The sequence below is a fragment of the Propithecus coquereli genome, unplaced genomic scaffold, assembly GCF_000956105.1.
Source record: "Propithecus coquereli isolate 6110/MARCELLA unplaced genomic scaffold, Pcoq_1.0 Scaffold67, whole genome shotgun sequence".
NCBI classification, from domain to species: Eukaryota; Metazoa; Chordata; class Mammalia; order Primates; family Indriidae; genus Propithecus; species Propithecus coquereli.
This window is the reverse complement of record NW_012152729.1, coordinates 4,848,443-4,873,615: the sequence shown is the minus strand read 5'-3', so window position 1 is coordinate 4,873,615 and position 25,173 is coordinate 4,848,443. Positions and strand designations below refer to the sequence as shown.

At 58.1% G+C, this 25,173-nt stretch overlaps 2 protein-coding genes across 2 annotated transcripts; both read right to left on the bottom strand.

The window, feature by feature from the left end:
- Positions 1 to 8,125: 8,125 nt before the first annotated feature.
- On the bottom strand, positions 8,126 to 17,068 carry CDH16 (cadherin 16, KSP-cadherin). Its single transcript, XM_012660577.1, has 17 exons — positions 17,017 to 17,068; positions 16,667 to 16,750; positions 15,405 to 15,560; positions 15,198 to 15,336; positions 14,698 to 14,856; positions 13,722 to 13,918; positions 12,969 to 13,091; positions 12,611 to 12,761; positions 12,159 to 12,386; positions 12,001 to 12,077; positions 11,741 to 11,929; positions 11,397 to 11,638; positions 10,869 to 11,002; positions 10,012 to 10,254; positions 9,719 to 9,826; positions 9,287 to 9,403; positions 8,126 to 8,484 (listed from the first exon to the last, which is right to left on the bottom strand). The coding sequence occupies exons 1-17, from the start codon at positions 17,059 to 17,061 to the stop codon at positions 8,387 to 8,389; spliced, it is 2,490 nt and encodes an 829-aa protein (XP_012516031.1). The 5' UTR covers positions 17,062 to 17,068; the 3' UTR covers positions 8,126 to 8,386.
- A 3,435-nt stretch (positions 17,069 to 20,503) lies between these two features.
- Positions 20,504 to 23,195, bottom strand: RRAD (Ras-related associated with diabetes). The gene is made up of 4 exons (XM_012660575.1): positions 22,812 to 23,195; positions 22,097 to 22,170; positions 21,769 to 21,973; positions 20,504 to 21,171 (listed from the first exon to the last, which is right to left on the bottom strand). Exons 1-4 carry the CDS (start codon positions 23,179 to 23,181, stop codon positions 20,894 to 20,896), a joined length of 927 nt encoding a protein of 308 aa, XP_012516029.1. The 5' UTR covers positions 23,182 to 23,195; the 3' UTR covers positions 20,504 to 20,893.
- Positions 23,196 to 25,173: the final 1,978 nt, after the last annotated feature.

Genomic DNA, 25,173 nt, shown 5'->3' with positions numbered 1-25,173 from the left:
GGATTTGAACAAAAATGGTCATGGCACTGGTGTTTGTAAGAAAGAGAAAGTGGACACGGCTGACATGTCCCACGTCCTCCTCAATGAAGGCTAGACAAAGAGATTCTGGTGCATCCATCCTGGCAGACTTTAAAAGTGATTGAGAAAAGAAAAAGTGATAGTGGAAAATCTTTATAGTTTATTTGACAAGTAACGGCTTATTGCAAATACTGTAAATGGGGGGGATCAGACCACAAAACAGAATGTACAGTGTGGCCCCAAGTTGAAACCCCTCCCCCAGCCCTCACACACATGCCTCCACCAGCTCCCTCGTGATTTACCCCATTGGCCAGTGGCCGGCAGTGGGGGAGGGGCCTGTGACTATCTTGGGAAGGGGATGAGATCACCCCAAGGCTGGCTGATTTAGAACCGGGTAACTTTTTCCACCCACATGGCTCTCACAGGCTTCTGCGCTGGCTCATAAACCGTGGCGCCAACCTCAGGGTGGCAGGGGGCCACGCTCCCCTCCCCAGGGTGGAGATGTGGCTAGAGCTGGGTGGGGCACAGGTGCTGGGCTGAAGTTGAGATGGAGAAGCAGGATGGGTCTGGGGAGTCCCAGGGCCAAGCTGGGACCCTGCGAGAACTTTGCTCCCAGCAGATCTGGGTGTCCTGTCACTCCTCAGGGACCTGTGTGTTTGTGGGTACAGGAATATCCCAGATGACAGCCACCTGTGAAGAGCTGAGCTGAGCCCCCAGCCATGCCTCTAACACCTGGTATGTCTTGGGATTCCAATCAGTCGGCCAGGCCTTTCTGGGAGAGGACACCTGCTGCCTCTGGCCAAAACCCCGGGGACAGTGGCTGTGGAGGGATGAGGTTTGGACTGGGAAAGGGATCAGGGTCCAATTCCAGCTCAGCAAATAACTGAGTTCAGTTCAACTCACCCCCGCAGATCCCCTGGCCTCAGTACCCAGCAGGCCGCCCCAAACCTGTGCTCCAGCCTTAAGGAAACTCTACAGTGTGTTCCAGTCCCCTGAGCTCTGCCACGCCTCCGGGCCTTTGTCTAGGCAGTTGTCCCAGCCTGGCTACCCTCCCCCTCTCCAGCTGCCTTTGTCAACCCCCACCCTCAAGCTGGGTCACCTGTCCCCAGGTCAATGTGCATCGTGTGCATCATGCTAGCTTGTCCATGTTCAGCTGGGGTGAGCCTAAGGGCAGGGGCTGGGTCCAGGGAAAATTCTAGGACATGCTGTATGAAGGCAAGGGCAGGACCCCAGAAGGGATCAGTGGTCAGGAGAGGACCAACTGTGGGTTCAGCACTGTTTTGTGCCAAGGCCTTGAGGGGGACCTCAAGAGCCTCCAGCCCCTCAGACCCCGCAGCAAACAGTAAGAGAATGTAGCATGAGGCACCCCAGCCTGGCCCTTATGGGCAAGGAGCAGGAGCCGGGCAGAACCGGAGTGAGCTGGTGTGTCCCTTCCTTAGCCTGGGCCCTGGGCAGCGGGGCCAGGAATGGAATTCTCCAGCTGGACGGAGCTGTTCTTGGAAAATCCCCACAAGCCCTTCCAGAAATGTGCTTTTGTGCCTGACTGTGGCTCCTTCAGAGTTGGAGGAGAAGGGACCTTTCTGCTGCTGGACCACTTGGGCAAGATTCTTGCCCTCTCTGGACCCCTGGGCCTGGACTGCGGGACAGCTGAAGATTCACATCTATTGAGTGCCATCTGGCAGCTTTACCAAATTCCCTCAGCCACCCTGAGAGGCAGGGATCAAGGTTCCCCTTATTTGAGAAGGAAGTGGATGCTTGGAGATGCCGAATGGCTTGTCCATGGTCACATAGCTGAGGCAGGATTCGAACCCACCTATCAAGGGTCAGCCTGCACATGATCCCAGTCCCCCACCCCCAGGCAGGACCTCCAGAGGGGCAGAGAGAGTCTGCAGGCTGAGGATGCCACTTCCAGCTCAGCCCCACCTGACTGAGGTCTGGCCTGGCCCTGCGCCTGCCACTCTCAGAATAACCCTGCTGGTTCCGGGCACGGATCGCAGGCTATCACCTGGGACCTATTTTTGTCCTTCGGGTAACAAGGAAGCCTCACCTTGTGCAGTAACCACTTGGGGCAAGGGTGGAACATGTGACCCCCTAACCCCAGCTGACCTTGCTACCCTGCTGGGTCTCCCTGCCCCAGCCACTTCCCAGAACCCGGCTTCCTAGGCCCCATCTCCTCTTCTCGGCAGCTCACACCTCTGCACGCATACACACTGCCACCAGGGTGCCGAGAGCATCTTCATTTGTCCTCCTGATCCGTCACCAAGCCTCACACACCACACACCTGAATAGCCGGAAAACTCTTTCTCATGTCTAGCTGTGGAAGAAGCCCACTTCCTCAGGTTCCAGTTGGAGAGTTCTAGAATCCAGTTGGAGAGGGGCCTTCTGGGGATCCAGCATCTAAACTTGACTTTCAGAATCTGGGGCCTATGGAGCCGTGGCTGAGAGCATTAGAGGAGACGACAGAAGCTGTGGGCATATCCACAGATCCTCTGAAAGGACAAACACCATCTCAGGGGTCAACCCCGAAGGCCATTTATGTGTTGGGGGGTGATCCCTTGGGGTGGGGCCCACAGATACATAGGAGGGCGCCCAGCAGACTTACAGGGGCCCCTTACTGATGAAACCAGGTGTGGATGTGTGTACTGGGGCGGGGGGGTGGAAAGTGTCACGTCCTGAACCCAGCAACATAAGAGAAATACACAGAAAAAAGACTGGAAGGAAATCTGATAAACATTAGTGTATCAGCAAAAACAAGAATGACTGCAGCTGTAAAGACGATAATGATACCAGCTGTTCCATTTTTTTCAGGGCCAATTATGTGCCACCCGGCGTGCTAAGTAAGGGCTTTGCTTGTATTATCTCAGTTAATCCCCACGATGCGCTCTTTGCGGGGGGTGTTGGGCAGCGGCCTGTGGGGTGAGCTCTATAAATATGGCTGCTTCTTGCCAGGTCTGCAGCTTCCCTGGAGGTGGGTGGATGGGCCCTCAGGCCCCAGACACGGGGATGCTGCGCTCTCCCTGCCAGCGGCATGGGTGTGAGAGGACGTGGCTGCCCCTCGGGGATGCCTTCCGGGAGCCAGCCAGGCCCACTGAGCTAACCCCGGCCCCCACTTGGCCCTACTCCCCTAGGCACTGGGGCTCGAAATAGCCGCTGGAAAGCTGACAGTCAAAGGCGAGCTAAAAAAAGGCCCCTCAGTCTGGGCTCTGTCGCACACGGCTCGTAGGGCCTATTTTGGGGGAGAGGGTGCCGACGTGCCAATGGAAAATCCATGGGGCGGGAGTCTCCAAAGTGGGGGACCCATGTGCCTCCCTCTTCCCACCCTGTCCTCCCACCGAGTACGCATGTGCATACACACACACACACACACACACACAATCTGCAGCCCTTAGCTAGCTTTCCTGATGGTTGGACCCTGTTATCTCTACAGTAGCCCAGGAGAGGGATGAGGACACTGAAGGTCAGAGAAGGCAAGCAACTTGCTCAAGGTCACACAGCTAGGAAGTGAGCAGGACAGTGGCCAGACAGTGGCTCACAGCGCAGTGCTCTCCTGTACAGAGAGGCAGCCCCTTCACTGAGGAAGCCAACACATTGTCTACTGGAGTGTCGCAAGCTCAGCAATGGCGGTGTACTCTGGGTTGGACTGGGAAGGAACTGAGGATGACTTGTGGTCTTAATGACGTGGGAAGAAATCCCATCAGAACCCCCCGAGCCAGTTCTGGTGGGACCTTGCCCGGCTGTAGGAGAAGGCAGCTGGGCAGGGCCTCGTCTGCAGTGAGCCCAACCCCCATCATCTCTGTGACCACCTCACCCCTGCCCTGCCGGGGCCCCCAGAGGCTGGCGGTCCCTGCCAAGTTTCCAGGGAATGTGTCAGATAAGGGGCTGGTGCTCATGACTCCCTCCCATCCAACCACTATCTCTGACCCTACCGCCACGGCCACCGCCACGTGGGTAAGAATAGCCACAGCCCTGGTGAGCGGCACACACGGGGATGCCAACAACTTGGGACAACACAGCAATGACTTTAGGTGGGCAGCCTCAGCCCTCAGATTGAGCACCTGGCTCCCCGCCATCCTGGGCCCAAAGTCCCACCACACTGTATGGTAAAACCCCAAGCCTCACCCCAGCCACTGCTGCCTCAGTGGATCGGGGGGATCTCGAGGGAGCCATGCTGCCATGTTGATCCTGGTCTGGGTCCTGGGCCCTGCCCTCTACTGAGGAGATGTGTGAGATGGAGCTGGACGCTGTCCCTTTCTGTGCTCATAAGCAGGGCAAGGTGGCACCACAGCCCCTGAAGCCTGGGAGACAGCCAGCCGAGGCTTCTCCTGGGGCTGGGCCCCTCATTGTCCTGATAACACAGGCCAGCCTGGCTTCTGAATGCCCTGTGAACTCTGACTCCGACTTTCTGGTCGCTGGGATGTGATAGGGTGACGGTCTCCATGTGCCCCGTGTAAGGGTCCCCAGGATATGACCACAGGGCATGTGGGGGACCCCTGCAGGAGTCTCCTTGTGACGCTCCTTGAGTGTGTGAGGGTGGCTGCGTCACTCTGAGGGAAGAGGCTGTTGCCATGGAACCCATGGTGAGAGTCCTCACTGTGACGCTGGAAGGGGGAGATCCAGGAAGCTTTGTCTGCGAGTTCCCAAGTCACTGTGACACCTGGAGGCAATCAAGGGAGCCAGTGCCCCAGTCCCCACATCAGTGGCCCCTGTAGCTCTCACTGCATGGCCTTGGACCCTGGCAGCCCCCGCCCCCTGTTCCAGTGCCCTTGCTCTCATCTCCCCCCTGTTCTCAGGTGACTCTTCCCTTGATCCTCGGGCCTGCTCCCTGTTCCTCCACCTCACCCACCTGCCCGGGTCCTGGGAGGAGGTCAGGGACGCCACGGAAGGGGAGGAAGGGAGGGCTGAGGTGAGCTCCTTGCACACGCACACACATTCTGACATAGGCATCACGCAGAACACACTGCAGCACGCACGCACATGCACACACATGCACACATGCCCCCACACACCTGCTGGAGTGACAGGCTGCCCAGGGGTTCCCCAAGCTCAGTCTCCCAACACTAGCCTTGCCAAGCAGGCTCCTCACACCCCCTGCAATCCTTTGGGTCCCCCCATCCCTTGGAGGCCCTCTCTTTAGAAACATGTCATCCCGCAGCAGCAGGAGGTCTGCAGGTGAGACCATGGGAAGAACTTGTGCCCTTAGGCCCAAGCTAGAGTCCTGGGGTGGGTGTAGGTAGGTTGGGAGGTGGGGTCTCTGAGGCCCCAAGATGGTTTCTTTCTTCGTGAGTGAGGGCCGGACTGACCTCTGGGCCTCTTGCTTCAAGGGCCCTAATCGCTGGGGCTGGAAAAAGTTTAAAAATATCCTCATGTTTACATTCTTTCCAAGCCCGCCTCCCAGCCCTCAGTGCTGGGTCCCTTTGATCTGGCCCTGAGCCTTTGGAAGGGGCCTGGGAGAAGGGGAGCGTGAGGCTCCCACTGGGGCTGACCCCTCGACCCCCTCCAGCCCCAGACCTGTGAGACCCCTCAACATTGCAGAACCAGAGAGCACAGGCTTTGGAAAGGAGCCAAGGCCAGAGGGGGTCACCGGGCAAGGCCAGGTGGGGGCTGGAGCTGGGGTCCCTCTCCATACGCCCTCCCAAGAGCCTGGGCCTCGTGGGGCCCCTAGGAAGTGTGTGTAAGTGTGGGGCTGCAGGCATCTGTGGTAAGTCCCCCGACAATCCCTGGATTGGGGAAGGCCACATTTATTGAGCTCTGTGCTAAATGCATTTTTCAGGGATTATGTCGTGTAGTCTTCCCAACATGAAGTAGGGCCCATTTTATGAACAAGTAAACTAAGGCTCAGAGAGGTGAAGCAATTTACCTGGGAATGTACAAGAAGGATGAGCAGAACATGGATCACATGCTCTTCTACCCATACTGAGCCCTCTCCCCGACCTCGCCCTAGCAGGGTGTAGGCCCTGCCTGCAGAGTGAGGCCCGCCTCACTAGCGTGAATCCCTGCAAGCACTCACTGACCCACCGCCAAGCCTAGAGACCAGTGCCAGCTTCATATTTCTCTCCCTCTGTGAGCCAGGATGAGCCACGCCCCCTCTCTCATCCTCACTTTCCTCTATAAAATGGGGCTGAGGATCACAGGAGAGGTTTATGCATCCAGAATGCTCAGGGAAACCGAGCCCTTGTCCCTGGGGAAGGGCTTGCCTTTGTGATCAGCTCCTGCATTGACTCAACCACGGAGTGGCTTGGGGCCTAGAGGCCCAAGGAAGAAGCCCTCAAACGAGGGCAGATGCCTTAATTTGCCCCGGTATCCTGTCATCCATCCTTTCTTTTGCTTGTACCCTACCCACCTGCTCCCAACCCACCCATCCATCCAACCACCCACCCATCTACCTACCAATCCATCTATCTACTCACCCACCCACCCACCTATCTACATATCCATCCATCCAGAACAAGGACTCAGCGAGCAGGGTGGTTCCAGGTCAGGGGACACATCTTACTCTCTGTATGAACCTAGGAAGTTCCCTCCATCTCTTTGCAATTCACCTTCCCACCTATACAATTATAGGTAAGCAAGTCACTTAACCTCTCTGATCCTCAGTGACCTCATCTGCAAAATGGGGAGATACCAGGATCTACCTCGCAGGGTTATGGAAAGGAGTCTATACAGGAAGGAGCTGGCCTGGGTGCTCTCTAAGACCCTTCTGGGGGATCCTGTAAGAGCAGAGACCAGCTGAAGGCTGTAGACACTTCTAGGGACGTAACATGGACCTTGGCCAGACAGTTCTGCCTTGTGCCCTGGTTCCAAGACTCCCAACTACGTCCCTTAACCTCCCTGACCTTCGAGATCCTCCACTAGAAAATGGGGCTGATAATCTGCCCTTGCAGGTTGATGAGAAGATTAGATGAGATGCTACCTCCAAAGAGCTTTACAGCCTGAAGACTTCTGAGAGGGTGCAGGCCAATCAGAGGATCGGGAGAGGGGCAAGGGAGGCCTGCTTGGTCTAGGGTAGCCAGCAGAGCCTCCAATGGAGGTCCCTGAGCCCAGAGTGACTGGGGCCAGCCTCAGAGTCCATCCCCTGGGCTGGGGATCCTAGTCGAGTCTCCCAGCCTCCCCCAGGCCAGCCAGGTTGCCTGTCCTGTCTCTATTAGCTGGGCTTGGCCCCTCTCCCACAGAATCTGCCAACAGTGGAGAGATTATCTCCTAAAAATAGGGCCTGGGCCCCACAGAGGTTGTTTTTCTCCCTTCCCCGTGATTTACCATCATCAGCTCAGGGTGCCTGGGACAGCAAGTCCCCCCTACCTCCCCAGAGGGTCATGGGGGATCAGCATGTGTCTAGGGTCAGGGATTGGAGGTCAATCTGGAGGTGGGGTCAGGGCTCAGCAGGGCAACGGGAACATGGCTTAATCTTAGGGCAGGGGCAGGGGTTCACCTCGGACAACGGCAGCTGCGGGATATAAGCCATGGTGGTTCCTGCCCCTCCCCAGTGGTGACCGTCTGAGGGACTCCCTGCCTTGACTTTCTGCAGATGTACCCATGTGCTCACCAGCCTGTATGTGGAACACAGAAGTGCCCTGGAGTCTGCACTGGGGCAGAAGGACGTGTCCCCAGCCTCACCTCTCCTGTCCCAGCCCCACGGGGCCCTCAAGATTCCTGCCTAGGCCCCTCCTTAGACTGAGGGACCTCTGACCACCCCTGTGGGCAGGTAGCTCATGCACAGGGACACAAGTTGCTCACATAAAAGCAGAAGACAGAGTCTCATAGTTTGTGCCCTCCCATAGCAAAGATGACATCCAGGAAAACACAGAAGTGACACCCTCAAAGACACTGCTCCTCAACCATCACCTGCACAGAGTTAACCCATCCAAGGGTCTATGGCCAATGGGCTCTGGATGCCCCAGGAAATGTCCCATCTTGCTGTGACCCCAAGATCTCACCAACAGCCCATATGATGCCCTGTGTCCTTCCCCAGAGGGGACCCCAGTCTTGTTTCCTGGTCAAGTCCCCAGACCCTTTCTGTGCAGCAGGAGACAGGGAAGGCATGAGGGGGCAGGTGTGTGCACACTCACACACACACACATACATGCACACGGACACTGGGACACGGGCATAGCAATCCCTTAGGGCCCAGCCCAACTCTCTGAGGCTTTATTATCGAACAAACGTGCTGCCATTTGGAGCGTTCCCATGGGCAGCCCATAAAGTCAGCGTTCATGGTCTGGGGACCCATCTGGTGATGGTACCTCCATCCCAGGGTAGGTGGAGGGGCTTCTACTCTGTCCTGGCCCCTGCTGGATCTCCAGTGCTGGATCTTCTCCCAGTGGGCTTGGATGGAGCCAGAGGCCAAGCTCCTAGCTGGGGCTGCCTGGACCATTCAGACAGCTGCCTTCAGGGGCACACTGTCTGCTGGCTGATCCAGGTCCTTCTTCCTCGCCAGGGCCAGGTGGATGAAGATGAGGATGAGGAAGAGGCCTGAGGGACCCAAGAGAGATGGATCAGCCCTCAGAAGAGGCTGCGAGATTTGCTCATCACAAGGGACTCCCTGCAATTGGTAATGGTTTAATACAGAGATGAAGTTCCCTAGACAGCACCCCAAAGCTGGGCTGGATATGACTCTGGTCTTGGTGCCTGGAGAAGCTTGACTGCTTGGCCTGCTTGGTCCTCACCAGGCCCTCGCCCCCCTGAGGCTGCTCCAGTACACCCAGCCTCCAAAGTCCCCTTCTCTGTGGGACAGTTTTGGTGGAGGTCATCTAGGAGCCAGTGAGTTATCTCCATGGACCTCCAAGAGAAAGGGGCATCATAGCGTGTGCTAGAACAAGCAAGGAAAACATTTAGGGGGCTGAAGAAGTAAAGGGGATGGAGACGGTGGTTTAGACAGAAGGACTGAAGGAATTAGGCTAGAAAGACCTGGGCTCTGTCACAACCTGGCTGTGTAACCTTGAACAAATCACTTAACCTCTCTGAGCCTCAGTGACCTCATCTGCAAAGTGGGGAGATACCAGGATCTACCATACAGGGTTATGGAAGGGATCTATGGAATAATTCACATGGCAGGGACCAGACGTGGAGTCAATGTGCAATCATGTAACAGTAGTGCTGTTATCGATGACGAGATAATCACTGATGACAGCGGGCAAAAGCACAATCACTAGAAGAGTTGGGGGGTTCGTTTTTCAGACCTAGGGCTCCATGGGGACAGGGGACACTGTTTATTTAGAGGCTGCAGCTCCAACCACCCACCACCCCCCGCCACGCAGGAGCCCAGTCTCAATACCTATCACTGCCAGGGTGCCTACGAGGGTGCCCACTGCCGACAGCTTCGTGGGCATGCCCTTCATGCGGCCCACCTTACGCATGCACTGCCCCTCCACGTTGCAGCGACACACGATCACTGGGGAGAGGGGGAGAAAGATAAGGGTGGTGGGGGAAAGCTCCCCAGCTGCTCGGAGTCCCCAGGCTGGCCAGCTGGCTGATATATGTGTTTTTGTGCACACGCGTGTATCCATGTGTGTGTGAAGTTGCATGCTCCTCTGCATGTGTGCCTGTGTGTACACAGGTACATGTGCCTGGCCACAAATGTACAAGTGTGCACAGGCCTGTGCTGTCTGCGCGAGCCTGCGTACATGTGCACATAGCCCGTCCCCCTGCTTCCCAGTGGCCCCCTCAGGAACTGCAGCCTGCCAACCTTGCCTGTACCCAGCCTCACCTTGAACCAGGAGCTGCCACATCTGGCCACTGTGGCTGACCACCACAGGGACCACGTGTTCATGTGGCTCCACCCAATGCAGGGCCAGGGTGAGGTAGGCATGGGAACCTGTTGGGACAGTGGGCAGTGACCAGGGTCACCAGCCTGGACAGGTCATCTGGGAGCTGCTCCCCCTAGGCTCAGCCCCGCCCCAATGGTGGAAGGGCATCTCCCTTCCAAGTGTTCCCCCTCCCACCCCCCTCCCCCCATCCCCACCCCGGCCACAGCCTCCCTTCCCTCCCTCCACCACACACCATTGAGGGGCTGGAGGCGCCAATCCCGCTGCACCGTGGGGTTGGGCCCAAGGGCAAAGCTGTAGGGACCCTGCCTACTGGCCAGGTCAGGGTCCTCACTGGGTCCACTGACAATCACGCCATGGTCCTGGCGGGGTGTGCAGAGGTGACGGGAGAGCACAGGGGCCGGAGTCAGGGCTGGGGGAGGAGGGGCCTTCAGGAAGTGGATCACAAGGGTGGCAGAGGTGCTCAGTCTTGGCTCATCTGCAAAGGAGGCAGCGCTGAGTTGGCCTGGGCGTTGTTGGGGTGAGGGTGAGCTCTGGAGTCCCCAGGCTGGTCCTTCTCCCTACAACCCGTAAGTCTCATCCTGCCCTCCTCCCTCCTCTCTTCTCTCCATCCATCATCACCCCCACGCCAGTGTGGAAATGCCTGCACCATAGCCCAGCTCGGGCCAAAGCCTGCCTCCCTGACCTCCCCACCCCAGGCCAGCCCTTCACCTGTCAGAGCTCAGCTCACCGGGACTCCTGCCCCAGGTGTGGCACTGGCCCTCCTTCCACCTCCCACCTCCATACCCTCCTCTGCCCCAGCCTGGCCCTGTGGTGACATCCTGAGAGGCCCTCCTGGGGCTAAGCGGCAGGGCTGGGGGATTGTGAGTGTCAAGCTAGGAGGGTGGTAGGAGAGGGGAGGCAGACGCCAGGCCTGCCCGCCTGGGGGTGGACTCATTCTCAGAGGGGGACACTAGACCCAGCTCCTTGTCCCTCCTTCTGCCTGGGGCTGAGAGGATGTGGGCCTTCCCCAGGGAGGAAGCTCAGTCCTACCCGTCTGTCTGTCCGAGGTCTGTGCTCCCTCCCAGAGGCCCCCACACTGCCCGGCCATACCTGCATCCTGGGCCTCCACGAGCACTGTGTACGTGTCCCCAGGCTGGGCGCCCTGCAGGGACTGGGCCGTGTGCACCTCCCCAGAGACCTTGTCAATGCAGAGCCAGCCCTCTGAGTCATTGGCCAGGGAGAACCTGAGGCCCAGAGAAAGGCAGGGGGTGGGGAGGCTCTGGGACAACATATGGGGTCTTGCCCAGAATCACCCAGGGCCATGTGACCTGTTCAAGTTCCACACCCTCTTTGTGACTCCGGGGCAACAACAGTGCCCGGGTGCCCAGTCTCTGTCCCCAGTGTAAGGACTTGTGGTGGGGTGTAATCTAGCTCTCGTGGGGTCCAAACACCTCCTCTATACCCTGTCCAGTCTATCCAGCCCTGATCCCCACCCCCCAGGGTACACAACCTTGGCATTAGCCACAGTTTGAGAAATAGTCCAGGCCATAGATAATGGGAGTCCCTTCTGAGGCCCAGGGGTCAGCCCTGGGGACAGGAGAGATCCAGCCGAGATAAGGGGCTGGGCTTTCTGCTCACCTGAGGGGTCTGCTGGTAGGGTCTGCAGGCTGGACGGTCAGCAGGAGGGAGCCAGCCGGGGTGCTCACTGGGACTGTGGCCTCGTAGTTGTCCTGGTCCAACTTGGGGGGTGGCAGCACCCTCTCCACCAGCACAGTCACTGTGGCTGTGGCTCCAGGGCCGGGGCCCTGTCCCATCAGCTCTGCCACGTTCTGCACCACCACCACCACCTCGTGACTTGGAGCTGCCTCATAGCTGAGGTTCTGAAACCAGTGAGGCCAGAGTCACCACGTGGGCTGGGGCGTGGTGCATCGAGCACACGTGTGTGCGTGTGTGTGCCCCGTTCCTACCCACCAGCCCCTTACCTTGCAGAGGCGGAGTTGGACCTCACCCGAGTCTGGCTCCCAATCCAAGCCAAAGATCCCTTCCATGTTTCCCCCATCGATGGCAAAGTCCATGAGGCGGAAGGCAGGCTCAAGGTCGGCATCAGTGGCCATGAGTGTGGCCACCAGAGTCCCAGGCTCCACATCCTCAGGGAGGCTGATAGGCCCAATCTGGAGAGGTGGGGAGGGGCGGTGAGCCCCCCACCAACATCTTACCCAAGGTCTCCCCCGCGTCTGCTTACCTGGGAAGTGGTGAACTCGGGAGCATGGTCGTTGACATCTGAGATGGTGACTGTGACCTCACACGTGCTGCTGAGGCCTGACACAGGGGAGGGCATATTGGTGAGGCCAGGATAGGAACAGCAGGGGCAGAGGCCTGGGTCACCACTGGGGCACTTACCACCCTCTGCTCCTGCTAGGTCAATGGCCAGCACTTGGAGCAGGATGTTCTGGCCAGCGTGGAGTGGAGCAGTCCCCAGTGTCACACTGCCTGAAGTGGGGTCCAGCTCGAAGGCTCTCCCTGTTGCCCCCTCTTCAGGTTCAGGACTTAGGAGCCGATACACAATGTGGGAATTGGGGGAGCCGGGGGCATCTGCGTCCTCCGCCGACAGCCTAGTCACTTCAGTGCCTACAAGACAGCACCCACCTGGGTGGAACCACAGCCAGCCCAGAGGCCTTACCCCACCCACTCTTTTGTGCTAAACTGAACTTGAGCTTGTGTGAGTGTGTGTGTCTTGGGGAGGGGCATTGATTTGGGGGCCTGATGCTGGGCCCCAACCCAGAGAAGAGCAAGTTAGGATGGCCTATAGGGACTCTACCCCTCCCCCATCCCTGACAAGGCCCATAGCTCACCTAGGGGGCTGAGCTCAGGGATGCTGATTGGGGGCCCAAGCGGGGGGCAGACAGGCACGTTGTCATTCTCATCCATCACCACCACATGCAGCTCCAGAGGTTCTGCATAGTCCTCGCCACGGGAATTCTGAGCCCACACCTGGAGCAGGTACTGTAGTGGGCAGTTGGGGGCTTCCGGTCAGGGCCGAGGGCAGCCCCAGCCTGGCCTGACTCTGAGCTCCCTTCTGGTGGCCAGCTCCAGCTCTTTTGGGCTCTCTTGCACTGCCTCAGCATCTGTGGGGGATGTGACACCCCCAAAAGCCAACTGGACAGTGACCAAGTACCCCCAACCTGCACCCCTGGTTCCCTCTCACCTCACCTCAGCCTGGGCTTCTCGGTCCAACTCACTGGTCACGTAGAGTTTCCCCTCTGCGTCCACATCAAAGGGTCCAGGGGGCTGGCTCTCCAGGTGATAGTGCACATTGCCCCCACTCCAGTGTACCTGGGAGGGGGACACAGAATGGGGGCACCCCAGGCCAAGGGGCAGGAACAATCTGTGTCAGCCCTTGTGCCCCAGCTGATTCCTGGGGGAAGAGCCTGGACCCCAACTGCTATGTGACCCCAAGCAAGTTGCTGTCCTCCCTGGGCTTAGAGTCCAGGTAGGATCCTTCTGTTTGGGGCACTCATTGTGGTGGCAACTCCGTAGGGGCCTTGCCCTCATCCAAGCCTGGACCCTGCCCAAAGTGTCTGAATGACCAGGTTATTTTATTTTCTGCCCTCTCAGGCTCGGCCTGACCCCAGGGCATTCCTAGAAGAGGCCTGAGACATTCCTGGCCTAGGTGACAATCCCCATGGCATCAGGATGTGGCAGCTGTTCTCCCTGAGGAAGCCTTAGGCAAGCTAGGGAGGACAGAGCACAGAGACACACCTGCCAGAGGGTGGCAGGCGAGGGGCCATGGGCCTGTTCCCAAGGCCTTGAACACCCCACTCCGTGACAGGAAATGATGGGAAGAGTGCAGGGAGGAGCAGAGGTCAAGCTGGGTCCCAGAGCCACCCCCTAAATGTCCACGAGAATCGGACCCAGGTACACCATCCATGGGGCTGCTTCAGCCGCCCACAGCCACTTACTCACCTGGGCAATGTGGTGTGGGTATGGGACTTGGAGATGCTCTGCCAGGTGGATAGGCTCTAGGGGCACCCAGGTGCTCTCCACTATGGAGACATCTATGGTGGCTGTGGCCTGGTGGCCTGAGGCCTGGTCGCCCATGTCCTTGACCTGTACCAACAGCTGGTAGGGCCCCTCCAGGGCATGGTCTAGGCTGGTGCTTCCTAGAAGGGGTGGGATGGTCAGCTGAGCAGGGGCCAGGGGGCAGGGGCCAGGGCATTATTCTCAGCAAGGTATGAAGTACAAAACCAAGCATATGGCAGGTGCTTGAGATACGCTTTTGGCCAAAGGATGAGAAGGCTTTTTAGCACCATCGTGAGCATCCAACCAAGACTTGACAGTTTGCAAAGTCACTTCCACATCCACGGACACAGTGAATGGTTGATGGGCTGGAGGGTTAGGTGGACGACCCGGATGGGGAGGTGGGTAGAAGGGTAGACGATCAGTTGGATGAATGGACGGTTGACTAGGTGGATGGATGGGGGTTTGGGTGTGTGAATGAGTGAGTGTTGGCAGATGGACTGCATAGGTGGGGGGGTGGTAGATGGGTGAACGGGTGGATGGCCAGGCTGATGTATGATTCACTTTTCTTTCCATCCCCAGCCTGTGGCTCTGGCCTGAGCTCCCAGGTGCAGGTCTGTCCTGCCATCAGTCCCAAGGTCTCCCAGCAGTGTCCTAAACTACAACCCCCGAGGCCACTCCTATCCTTGTCCCTTTGGCCCAGGGCTCCAGAGTGTAGAGCTGAGGCACTCCATTCACACCCTTTCCTATCCCTGCACGTGTGGTTCTGCCTCAGTGGCCTTCTGCCTTCCTTCTCTCCCCACCTAGAATGCTCTTTTGACCTCCTTTGCCTCTCAAAGCCCATCCTTCTCCTACAGCTCAGATGCCACCTTCTCCAGATGTCCCTGACCCTCCCTCCCCAGCACACCCAGCTCGGGCTCACCCTTGGGGCTGAGGGCCAGAGCGCCCTGCCGAGGCTCCAGCTGGAACATGTCTGGGGAAGGTTGGGCTGGGGCCTGGCTCAGGATGTGGAATCGAAGGTCCGAGTTGGCTGTGCCTGGTTCGTCCGCATCCGTAGCCTCAAGGAAGAGGAAGGGGATGCCTGGGGCGGGGGGTGGGGTACACTGTAAGGGAAAGAGGGAGTGGAGAGAGTCTCCCATGCCTCCCCATCTCTCCCTGTCCTTCCTTCCATGTCATGATCATGTTAGGATTCTGCAGCTGAGCCACAGCGCTTCACCTCACTCCACAGATGGGCAAACTGAAGCCAGGAGTGGATGGGACCCTCGCTTGGGGTAGGGGGTGCAGGATGAGACAGAAACGGGAGAGGACAGCTTGGACCTTGGCTGCCCTGTCCCTGTGCTGACTGTCTGGCCATCTCTTTGCTCTCTGCTGTCCCATCAAGCCCACTTGACCATGCTGTAAGTTGGCTACCTGGTCACTCACCAGGCCTGGTGCCCTGGCTCAGCTGAGCTCTGTAGATGGCTTGGGAGAAACGGGGCACCTGGTCATTCTCATCCTTCACGTGTACGCGCACCGGCTGCGGGCCCCACAAGACACGTCCATCCTTGGTCTCCAGGGAGACCTGGCAGGGAAACGTGGTCAGTGTCCGGCCCTGCCTTGCCTGCCTTCCCCTACCTGGCCCAGCTGTACCTGCAGCTGGTATTTTGCCTGTTCCTCTCGGTCCAGGGCCCTGGTCACCAGCAGGAAGCCAGACTCCGGATCCACAGCAAAGGGGCCCTCAGCTGCCCTGCCTGAGTCCCCTGACAGCACGACCTGGCCTTCAGCCTCCTCCCGGGGCAGTGGCAGCTGGTGGGGAAGAACAGAGGTGAAGAGGTGAAGGGAGTGGTGGCCAGGCCTGGGGGAAGCGCCCTCCACCAATGGCCTCATTTTGTGTGTAGGAAGACTGAGTCTCAGAGAGGAGTGGCACCTGCCTGAAGTCACACAACTGGTAAGCACCAGGACTGAGATTCTTTTTTTTTTTTTTCCAGACAGGTTCTTGCTCTGTTGCCCCGGCTAGAGTGCCATGGGTCAGCCTGGCTCCTAGCAACCTGAAACTCCTGGGCTCAAGCAATCCTCCTGCCTCAGCCTCCCGAGTAACTGGGACTACAGGTGTGCTAATTTTTTCTATTTTAAGTTGCCTGGCTAATTTCTTTCTATTTTTAGTAGAGACAGGGTCTTGCTCTTCCTGAGGCTGGTCTCAAACTCCTGACCTCAAGTGATTCTCCCGCCTTGGCCTCCCAGAGTGCTAGGATTACAGGCGTGAGCCGCCGCGCCCAGCCTAGGACTGAGATTCAAAGTCAGAACTCTTTTCCCTGTAACCCCTTCTTTCTGAAGCTTGCAACCTCACCACCAGTATTTCATTCTTTAACTCAAAGCTCTACTCTCCTCCGGAATTATGATCTTGTTAGTCATTCACACATTCACAGGTTGAGCATCCCTAATCTGAAAGTCTGAAATTTGCAATCCTCCAAAATCTGAAACTTTTTGAGTGCCTCCATGATGTCACAAGTCAAAAATTCCACACCTGACCTCATGTGACAGGTCACAGTCAAAATGTAGTTAAAACTTTGTTTCATGCATAAAAATTAAAAACATTGTAGGGAATTTCCTTCAGGCTATGTGTATAAAGTGCATAGGAAACATAAATGAATTTCATGTTTAAACTTGGGTCCCATCCCCAAGTTATCTCATTCCATATATGCAAATATTCCAAAGTCTGAAAAAGTCTCAAATCTGAAACGTTTCTGGTCCCAAGCATTTCAGGTAAGGGACATTCAACCTGTATAACACATGCGTACTCTCTGGAAAGCAGGGTTTGGAAGAAAAACAGAGCAGGGAAGAGGAGGGGTGCTAGCGGCAGGGGAAGCAGGGCTTTGCGGGGAGGGAGGGGAGCCCGCAGGCCCTAGGCTCACCTTGGCCAGGTACAAAGGGAAATTTCCACCATAGTTTTCTGGAACTTCCACATATAGTTCTGCAGGCTGGGCCTCAAGGAGTGCCTGTGGGAGGATTCTCCCCTGTCACCAGGCACTGGGACCTGACAGAAGAGGGGAATTTCTGCCCCTTCCCTGGGCCTGGCCATACCTTAGTCCATCCACCCTCTGGCCTTTGACCTCCTGAATCCACAACAGGCCCATAACCCCAGCTCTGAACCTCCCCAAGCCCCCACTGTTCCTATGGTCAGTATAACTGGTCCAGGAGTTGGGGGCAAGGGTGCCAACCCCCAGCACCAGGATGTGAAGGAGGGGTGCAGGGCCCCACTTACCTGGGGGACAGAGAGGCAAAGCAGCCACAACCAGGCAGGGACCATGGTCAGGATGGGCCTGGGGGATGGGGCAGTGAGGATGCAGCCCAGATCGGAGGGCAGGGGTTTCCATCCCACGCCACAGCCAGAGCAATCACATAGACACTAGCCTTCTCTCCTCCCCTTTGAAGCGCCCGTGGCTCCCCATTCCCCTCAGGGGAGCGTCCAGCTCCTAGGCCAGGCCCACCAAAGCCCCCAGACCCAGCCACGCTGCCTCTCGGCTCTTGGCCCACCAGGACTACACCAGAGTTTCCCCTCCAGACCTTTTCTCCTTCCTGCCACAGCCTCCACAGCTCACAGACCCCAAAGGGATAATTTTCCAGCAGCCCTCCAAATCACAAAAGTTTGAAGCAGGAAAGACCCTGATGACCCTGAGGGTCACTTCCTGTAGCCACATCATGTTGTCGGCAAGGCCTGAAGGGCAGAGCCTGGCCAAGGTCACGGAGGACTTGACCACAGGGTTCCTCCTGGAACAGAGGACTCCCGGCTCTGAGTTTCCGGGACTGTCCTGCCTCCCACTGCTGCCCTCCAGCAAGGATTGCCCGAGGGCAGGAGCCCAGCCCTCATCTCAGCATTTTACGGCACTGAGCGTGGAGCTGGGCACACAGGACATTGACAAATTGACAAATCGACAACCACTTTAAGATGGACCCCTGGGTACTCTCCCCAGATGGGGAGCACAGGGCAGAGTTTCTCCTCCACTCCCACCAACCCCAGCCTCAGTCCTGCCCGCCCTGCTGCTCCCAGCCCCTCACCTGCTCGTGCCCAAGGCTGGCTCCCTTGATCCAGCCGCCAGGCAAGAGGGCTCCTTCTCCAGGTAGCTCTGGCCAGGCCGGGCTGGGTAGGGTAGGACAAGGCGGACACTTGAGCAGGTAGGTGGTTCAGCCTCACTTGCTGGGGAGTGTAAAACGCCACTGGTCCCACAGCGGCAGGCCTGGCTCCACCCAGCCCCCCAAGTTACTCATTGACTTTGGAAAGCTGGGTGCCGCTCAGCATCCGTGACTGCCAGCCCTGGGAGGTGGGCAGATCATTGGCCTGGCACTCTCCCCACCTCAACACGGCCCAGTGGGTATTCCTTGGGCCTCTGGGCTTGGACACTGCTTCTTTTTCTGTGGCTCCAGACTTGGTCTCACACCTCCCCCATGCATGCTCCGGCATCTACAGCTGAATCTCTGCACACTCTGTTCCTTTTACATGGAATGCCCTTCCCACCCCTTCTTCTGTGCGGTGGGTACCTGCCCATGCTTCAGTACTCGGCAGATATTCCCTTCTCCAGGAAACTTCCCTGCACTCACAGGCTGGTTCAGGGGCCTCATCTGGGAATGCCCCCCTATATGCCATGTGCTATCTCTATACATGCACAGAGGACCCCACATTGTCATTGTGTGTCTGTCCCATTAGACTGGGAGCCCCTCCAGAGCAAGACTCAGGGACTCAGCAATGACCTGGCTCTTGCCCCGCCCTGGCAGCTCCTAACTGGCTTGGGGAACTAAGACAAGGAGCTGGAGGTTGCACACAGAGGACAGATGAGCAGTGCAGGACCTGAACTGGGTATTTGGGGCTCCAGGTCACCCACCAGTGGGACCAGTGCAGGGGCGTGGTCAGCAGCCTGTGAGCACCCCTGTGGTTCCCCAAGTCCTCACACTGGCCACTCAACACCAGCAGGGCTGGGACAATGGACTGTCTTGTGCCTCTGAGAGGCAAAGACAAGATTAAACCAGCTCAGGTGACCTTGAGGGAGTGGCAAGGCTGACCAGGGGCCCTTCCCCCAGTGAGGCCAGCCAAGCAGATCCAGAAGCCTCTGGGGCCCAGGAGTGTGGGAGGAGGGGAGAGAGTGGGAAGGGTGGGAAGATCCTGGTCTCCAGGGCACTTCCCATCCTTGGCACTTCCCACGGTCTCCCCCACGTCCTTTCCACTGTGTATCTGGTTAGTCTCCGCCAGGCTGGAAGCTAGGCCGGGACCTCTCAGCTGCCCCCAGCCTTGTCACACGCTGAGTGGCTGCCTCGGGGATGGAGAGGGGCTCACATGTGTTGTGCTCCTGCTAAGTGCCTGGCACTGCTCTGAGCGCGTACATTCATTATCCCACATGCTGCATTCTGAAGGGGCGTTGTCACTGTGTCACACACTCGGGCACAAAGAGGCTGAGTGGTTTGCCCAGCTAATAAATGGCAGAGCCAGGAAGGCTCCAATTTCCTTTTCAGGCCTGGGGACCCTCACTTGCTGTGAGAAAACAATGTCCACTGCATGCCTCTAAGCATGTTAGGGGGAGGAGGGGAGCAGCAGCAGCTTTGAGCAGCTACTCCACCCTGGGGAGCATGTGGGTGACTCTCAGAGCATACGGAGGAGCCCTCAAACCTCCTCCTGCCATTGAACAAGCTGCAATCAGGAATACAACCAGGTTGCAAGGGCTCCCAGGGGTCTGTGGAAGGAATAAATTGAACTAAGGCAGGAATATGTGGATCCTTACCACAATCTGTATTAGGAAAAAAAAAAAAAGGATCCTATGGACCCTGACCCAGAACCTTCTCAGAAACTGTCCCCCACCTTGCCCCATGCTGCCTCCAGGTTTTGGAGATGGGCGGAAGTGTATACCAGTCCTCACTCAACTACTTCCCGCCCACCACCGAATGGGGATGTTCATTTCTGAAACCATGTAGGTGAACTCCTAACAAGCACCTGTACCAAAGGTGACGGAGCCTTGGGGTTCTGTTGACTGGGCATGGGTGGGTGGGGAGACAGGTGTACCTCCAGCCACAAGCTCGTGGGCACACGTTCCTGTACAAATGCCAGACCTCTCAGTTTAGGCAGAGAGGGAGCTGTTCCCACCAAAATCAAATTAGCCAATGTTCATCATGGAATGTTCTGGGCTGGCCATTCATAGCAGAGAGAACAGTGAGGGCCCCCTCAGAAGCCCAGCCTCAGCCCAGAGGTGTAGTCAAGCTGCCTGAGTGTGCCTCCCTTATCCCCACGCTTAGCAAACCGACCCTCAGAATCTCTGAAGTCTTCCTCCTCCCCCCTACCTCAGCTGGTTCCCATCCCCTCAGGAGGGTGCAAGGCAGAAAGAACAGCTGTGGAGCCAGATCCGGGGTTCTTGCTTGGCTGTGAGACCCAGGGCTGGGTGTGCTCCCTTGGGCAGCCTCAGTTTCCTTTTCTTTACAGTGGGGTGATTGACCCCCAATCAGTTGGGCAATGCCACACCCCAGTACAGAAGGAGGATCTGGATAGCAGGGGCTGGGAGGGGTTTGTGTCTCCTCCTGCTCCTTGAACCCCCACCTAGCCCTCCCCTCCCCCTGCCCCCTTGTCCCAGCTGGCTATATTCAAGTCCAAACATTAGGACAGTCAGGCCACACACTAGGAGGCGGCAGTGAGACCCCATCCTTCAACTTCAGAAATCTTCCTGCTCCTGAAGCCCTCAGAGGGAGGACAGACAGAGTCAACAGCCCTGATATATCAGGAAATAGTCTTTATTACAAAAATCTGTTTGTAAACAAATACCCAGGACACCGAACAGCCTCCCTCCAGGGCATGCGCACCCCAGGCGTGGAGAAAGGCAAAGTCCTCTCCCCACACACAGGCCACCCACCGGCTGGGCTCAGGCTGCCGCTGGGGACACACATGGACCTGCAAACACATCTCTGCAGACCCAGCCCTCACTGGCCACTGGGAGCCACCTCCCCAGGCAGCACTGTCTGTCCATGACCATGAAGTGAGGGACGCCTGGCTGGCAGCTCTGAGGGGCCCAGAGTCTGAACCAGCCCCAAAGCACTCAGGGCAGTTGGCTGGGCCAGCCCACCAACCCGCCCATCCGTCCGCCCTCCACAGTGAGAGCCCACGGGGCCTAGAGAACTGAAAGGTCGTGGCAGGACTTGGACTTGGCTCGAAAGGCCATCTTGCGGCTGTTGCGTGCTACAATGCGGCCCAGGAAACGCTTTGCTTTCTTGCCAAGGCTCTCTCGCCGTCGGGTACCCGCTTGCCGTCTCGCATTGGCCTCTTTGCTGTCCCTTCGCAGGCGTATCTGGCGCACAACACCCTCAAACAGAGCTTGGACGTTATGATGCAGCGCCGCCGACGTCTCAATGAACTTGCAGTCAAAGACCACTGCGCAGGCCCGGCCCTCTGGCAAGGTGGGGACAGACACACACCAGTAAACAAAGGGTGGGTAAGAGAGGAGCCCACTCAAACCCTGGCCACCCCGTGGCAGCTGCCATTTAGGAATCTGCAGGGTCCTCCCAGAAACACTGCTGGGTCACCCAACAGGCAGAGCATGCCTGTGTTTAAGGAGCTCCCCAAAAGGTAAATCTCCCACAAAGGGAGATTCGTTTATTGAAATAATTTGAAGTCTGATATTTAAATGAAGTACTGCAGTAGGCCTAGAATCCAGGCTCTGACCTCTCTGCCTGGTTCCCTGCACTCTCTGCCACCCACTCACCCCACACCACCCAGGCCAGGGCCAAAGGGGCAGGAGAGGAGGGCCCTGAGCTACCCCCACTGCCAGTGGATTTGGTTCTCTCCCCAGCCCTCTCGGGGCTTTGAGAGCCTTGTGGGTGCCTTGTGGGCAGGCAGCAGCTCTCCCCCCTCCCCTGTCCTCTGAGTTTTCTTCCTGAACATTTTTAGGCCTTGATGATCCCCAGGGACTCAAGCTGGGCCAAGACTGCCTGGACCACAGCCCAGCCAGGCTCTCTCTCCACCCTTCCCAGCCCGCTGCATACTCACCATCCACGGAGACCTCACGTGAACGCACCAGGTCACTCTTGTTGCCCACGAGAATGATGGGCACATCGTCTGTCTGCCGTGCACGCCGCAGCTGGACCCGCAGCTCTGAGGCCTTCTCAAAGCTGCCCTTGTCTGTCACTGAGTACACGATGACGTATGCATCCCCCATGGCCATGCAGTGACCAGGCAGCCAGCGGCTCCCGTCCTGGGAAACGCATACACACACCTTTACCGAACAGTCCTCTTGCCTCTGCCACAAGCCTGTCACTCCCAGCAGGCCCCTGCTCACCCCGCCCACCCCTACCCAGGGTCTCATCCTTTATCCTACCTGCTCCCAAATGTCATAGACCATGAGCGATGCCTCTTCTCCGTCCACCATGATGGAGCGATCATACGTGTGCCCTAGGCAAGGAGGCCAGTAGCCAGGTTACCAGCTGGCTGTTAAAAGTCCCCACTGCCAGGTTTCCTGTTCTGGCCACACTCTCTAGCTCCCCAGAGCCCCCAGACCCTCCCCTCCACTTGCAGATGACTACTGTGGGGCAACTGAAGTGACAGGGCAGGGAAGTGGAGGGGGGGGGGCATGGCGTGCCTGACCTCCACCTACATGCCCCCCTAGCTAGCAATGTCCTGGGGTGGCCACTCCGGTGCTCCCTGCCCTCCTCCTGCTGCCTGAGTCCCCAGCTGGCTCCGACCACAGTGTCTATCAAAATAGTGACTATCACATCCTCTGGGGGCCTTGGCCACCACGGGCTCTTCTAGAAACTCCCTCTGGTTATGCTCCTGCCAGCCCTGGCAGGGAAGGATGTCCTGTCCGCATCCCACGGAGTAGTCGTATCTGTGCCCTGGGCGCTCTATTCTGGGCACTTCTTCCCCTACCAAAGTCTTCTCCTTTAGTTTCCCCTTCTATGAAATAGGTAGGGAGAGGCGTGATTCTGAAAGTGCCTTTAGAAACCCATGGTATTTGCCTTTCAGTGCAGGTCCCCAGCCCCAGAGCCCCAGTCCTGACCCTGGGATGGCCTCCCTGAATAGCCCCCTGCCCTCACCTGTGGCTTCTACTTCAGGCCCGTCCTCTACACCAGCGAAGATGCGCGCTAGAGCGCTCTTGCCCACGCCAGGCGCACCCAGCAGCAGCACCTTGTAAACGCTCTCATCTGAGTCGCTACCCGCTGAGCTGAGCGAGTCCGAGGAGCTCTGGGGCCAGTCCGACCTCGCATCCTGGGTCCCGGTCCCAGCCGCGGCCGCTGCCAGGGCGCCCGGAGCCAGCGCCGCCTGCAGGTCGCGCTCGTCCACCGGCATGCTCCGGCGGTGCAGCGGGGGCGCCGGGCCCCAGGGTGTGCTGCCCCGACGGCGCTCGCGCTCCCGGCCCCCGCCGCGGCTCCCGCCCGCTCCGCTGCCGCCACCGTTCAGGGTCATCGCGTCGGAAGCTCTCTGGGGAACCAGGAACCGGGATGGCAGTATAAGCCGCGAGGGAGACGGACCCGGGGCGACCTGCCCATCCTCCGTCGGCCGTGAGGGTCCTGGCGCCCTAACCCGTGACCCATCCGGGCCTGGCCCATCCACCTGCAACCCAGACGGTGCGGTCACCCCACCCCTCTCTACCAGGACACTCACCCACTCGCACACAGGCACGGTCAGGACTAGGATCCGGGCTCAGATACAATCTACTCGCACACCGGACTATCGGAACCTCGCTGCTGCCGCTGCAGCCACCGCCTTCTCAGCCCGCGCTGGGTCCCGGCTCCAGAACCGTCTATTTAAGCCTCTGCCCGCCCCCGCTCCCGCCCCCGCTATTGCGGGGGCTGACGTGTCCTTCCCCCTCCCCCGGGGAATCCCCCGCCCTCCTCCGGGGCTCTCACAGCCCCCGAGGCCCGCCCCCTGTAGCTGTCTGGGAGTAGAGGGGCTGAAACTGTGGGGGATCTGCCTGAGTACCAGTGTCAAAAGAAAAAAAAATTGTTTAAAGAATTGGGGGGCTGGGGGGAGGAAAGTGTGAAGAGGGGAGTGGCGAGATAGGGACGCGGGCATGGGGTAAACCAGACGAGCCGAGTTGGCAGCTCCCTTCTAGGGAAAAATTAGGTCTGGCCCTTTAAGAGTGGATTCTCTCTTCCCTCTCTCCCAGTCCAGCAAGTAGACTAGTTACTAGATTCGGCCTTCTCTGCCTGTGATACCCACTCCCCACAGATCCACATCTGAGCTAGAATTTAAGGGTCCTAGATCGTACACTAAGTCCTTCCCACTCCCCTCCCTGTCCTGGAGTTGAAGATTCTCCCTGATGAGCCTATCCTTCAGGGAGAAGATTGGTGTCACCCATGAGCCCCTGGGGGCCCGTAGAGGGCTGCAGAGGGCTGCAGAGAGGGGACAGGAGGCCCTCTGTGCTGCAGGTGGAGGTGTGCGCTGGAATCCTGGGGAGGAAACACTGGCGCAGAGAAGGAAAAGGATGAACTCAGTCTCCACCCAACCTCCCAGCACTCACCAAGCAGCTGCCTGCGACTCTGCTAAAAATATCTGCCCCTGGCCCCGGCCCTGGTCATTCGGCTTCTGGGATGGCGCTTGCCCAGAGCTGGGGAAATCCAAGCCGCCGGGCATCAGGTGCCAGCAGGAGCCACTTCAGTCTTCACCGTCTGCCTCATTCCCTCTGGCCCCAGCTCAGGCCAGCTGTTAGGGCACATCCAGGGCCTCGAGGTTCAGACTCCCACCCGGGAGGGGCATAAATGGAGAGTGTAGTCAAGGGGTGGGGAGAGTCTTAGCCACCCCTTGGTGCCACCACTGCTCAGAGCTCATCCCCTCAACCTCAGACCTAGAACGGGGCCTGGCACATAGAGGGAAGGAGATGTAATGGGAGGCTTGGTTTCTCGTCCTGGCTGTCTCCAGCCTACTGGGTCTGGCCTCTCTCCCAGCCTCAGCGTGCCCAGCTATAAATTGGGCATCATGATCTATTCTCCCCTTGCTCAGCTCTGCAGTGTAGGGGGGGGCTTGGGGGTAGACGGGCTGTGTATTTTGTGACAGGGACTCTGACGTTTGGTTGTGACAAGTGTGGTGGGGGTGGGAAGGCACCCATTCCGGGCTCAAGTGACATCACAGATGAATGGACCCTGATGGGCTGTCATAGGTTGTCATGGAGACCTGGGCCAGGCTCTCTGGCTGCTGCATCAGTTTCCTTGGCAACACTTAAGAAAGCTTTGGACTGTGAAAGGCCTGCCTAAGGTTAGCGGGTTCATGCAGAGTCCTCTTGTTCTTGAGGTCCCCAAAGTAGGCAAGAGCTGGGCTAAGGGGCGTTCTGCCCATTTGTGTCATCCCCATGGTCCTGGGGGATCTTGGAGGCCTGGACAACTCCACACTGGCCCTGGCTTCCTGGATGAGGTCCAGTGGGAAGAAGGAGTTATGGGCAGAGCCTCCTGTCAGAGGACA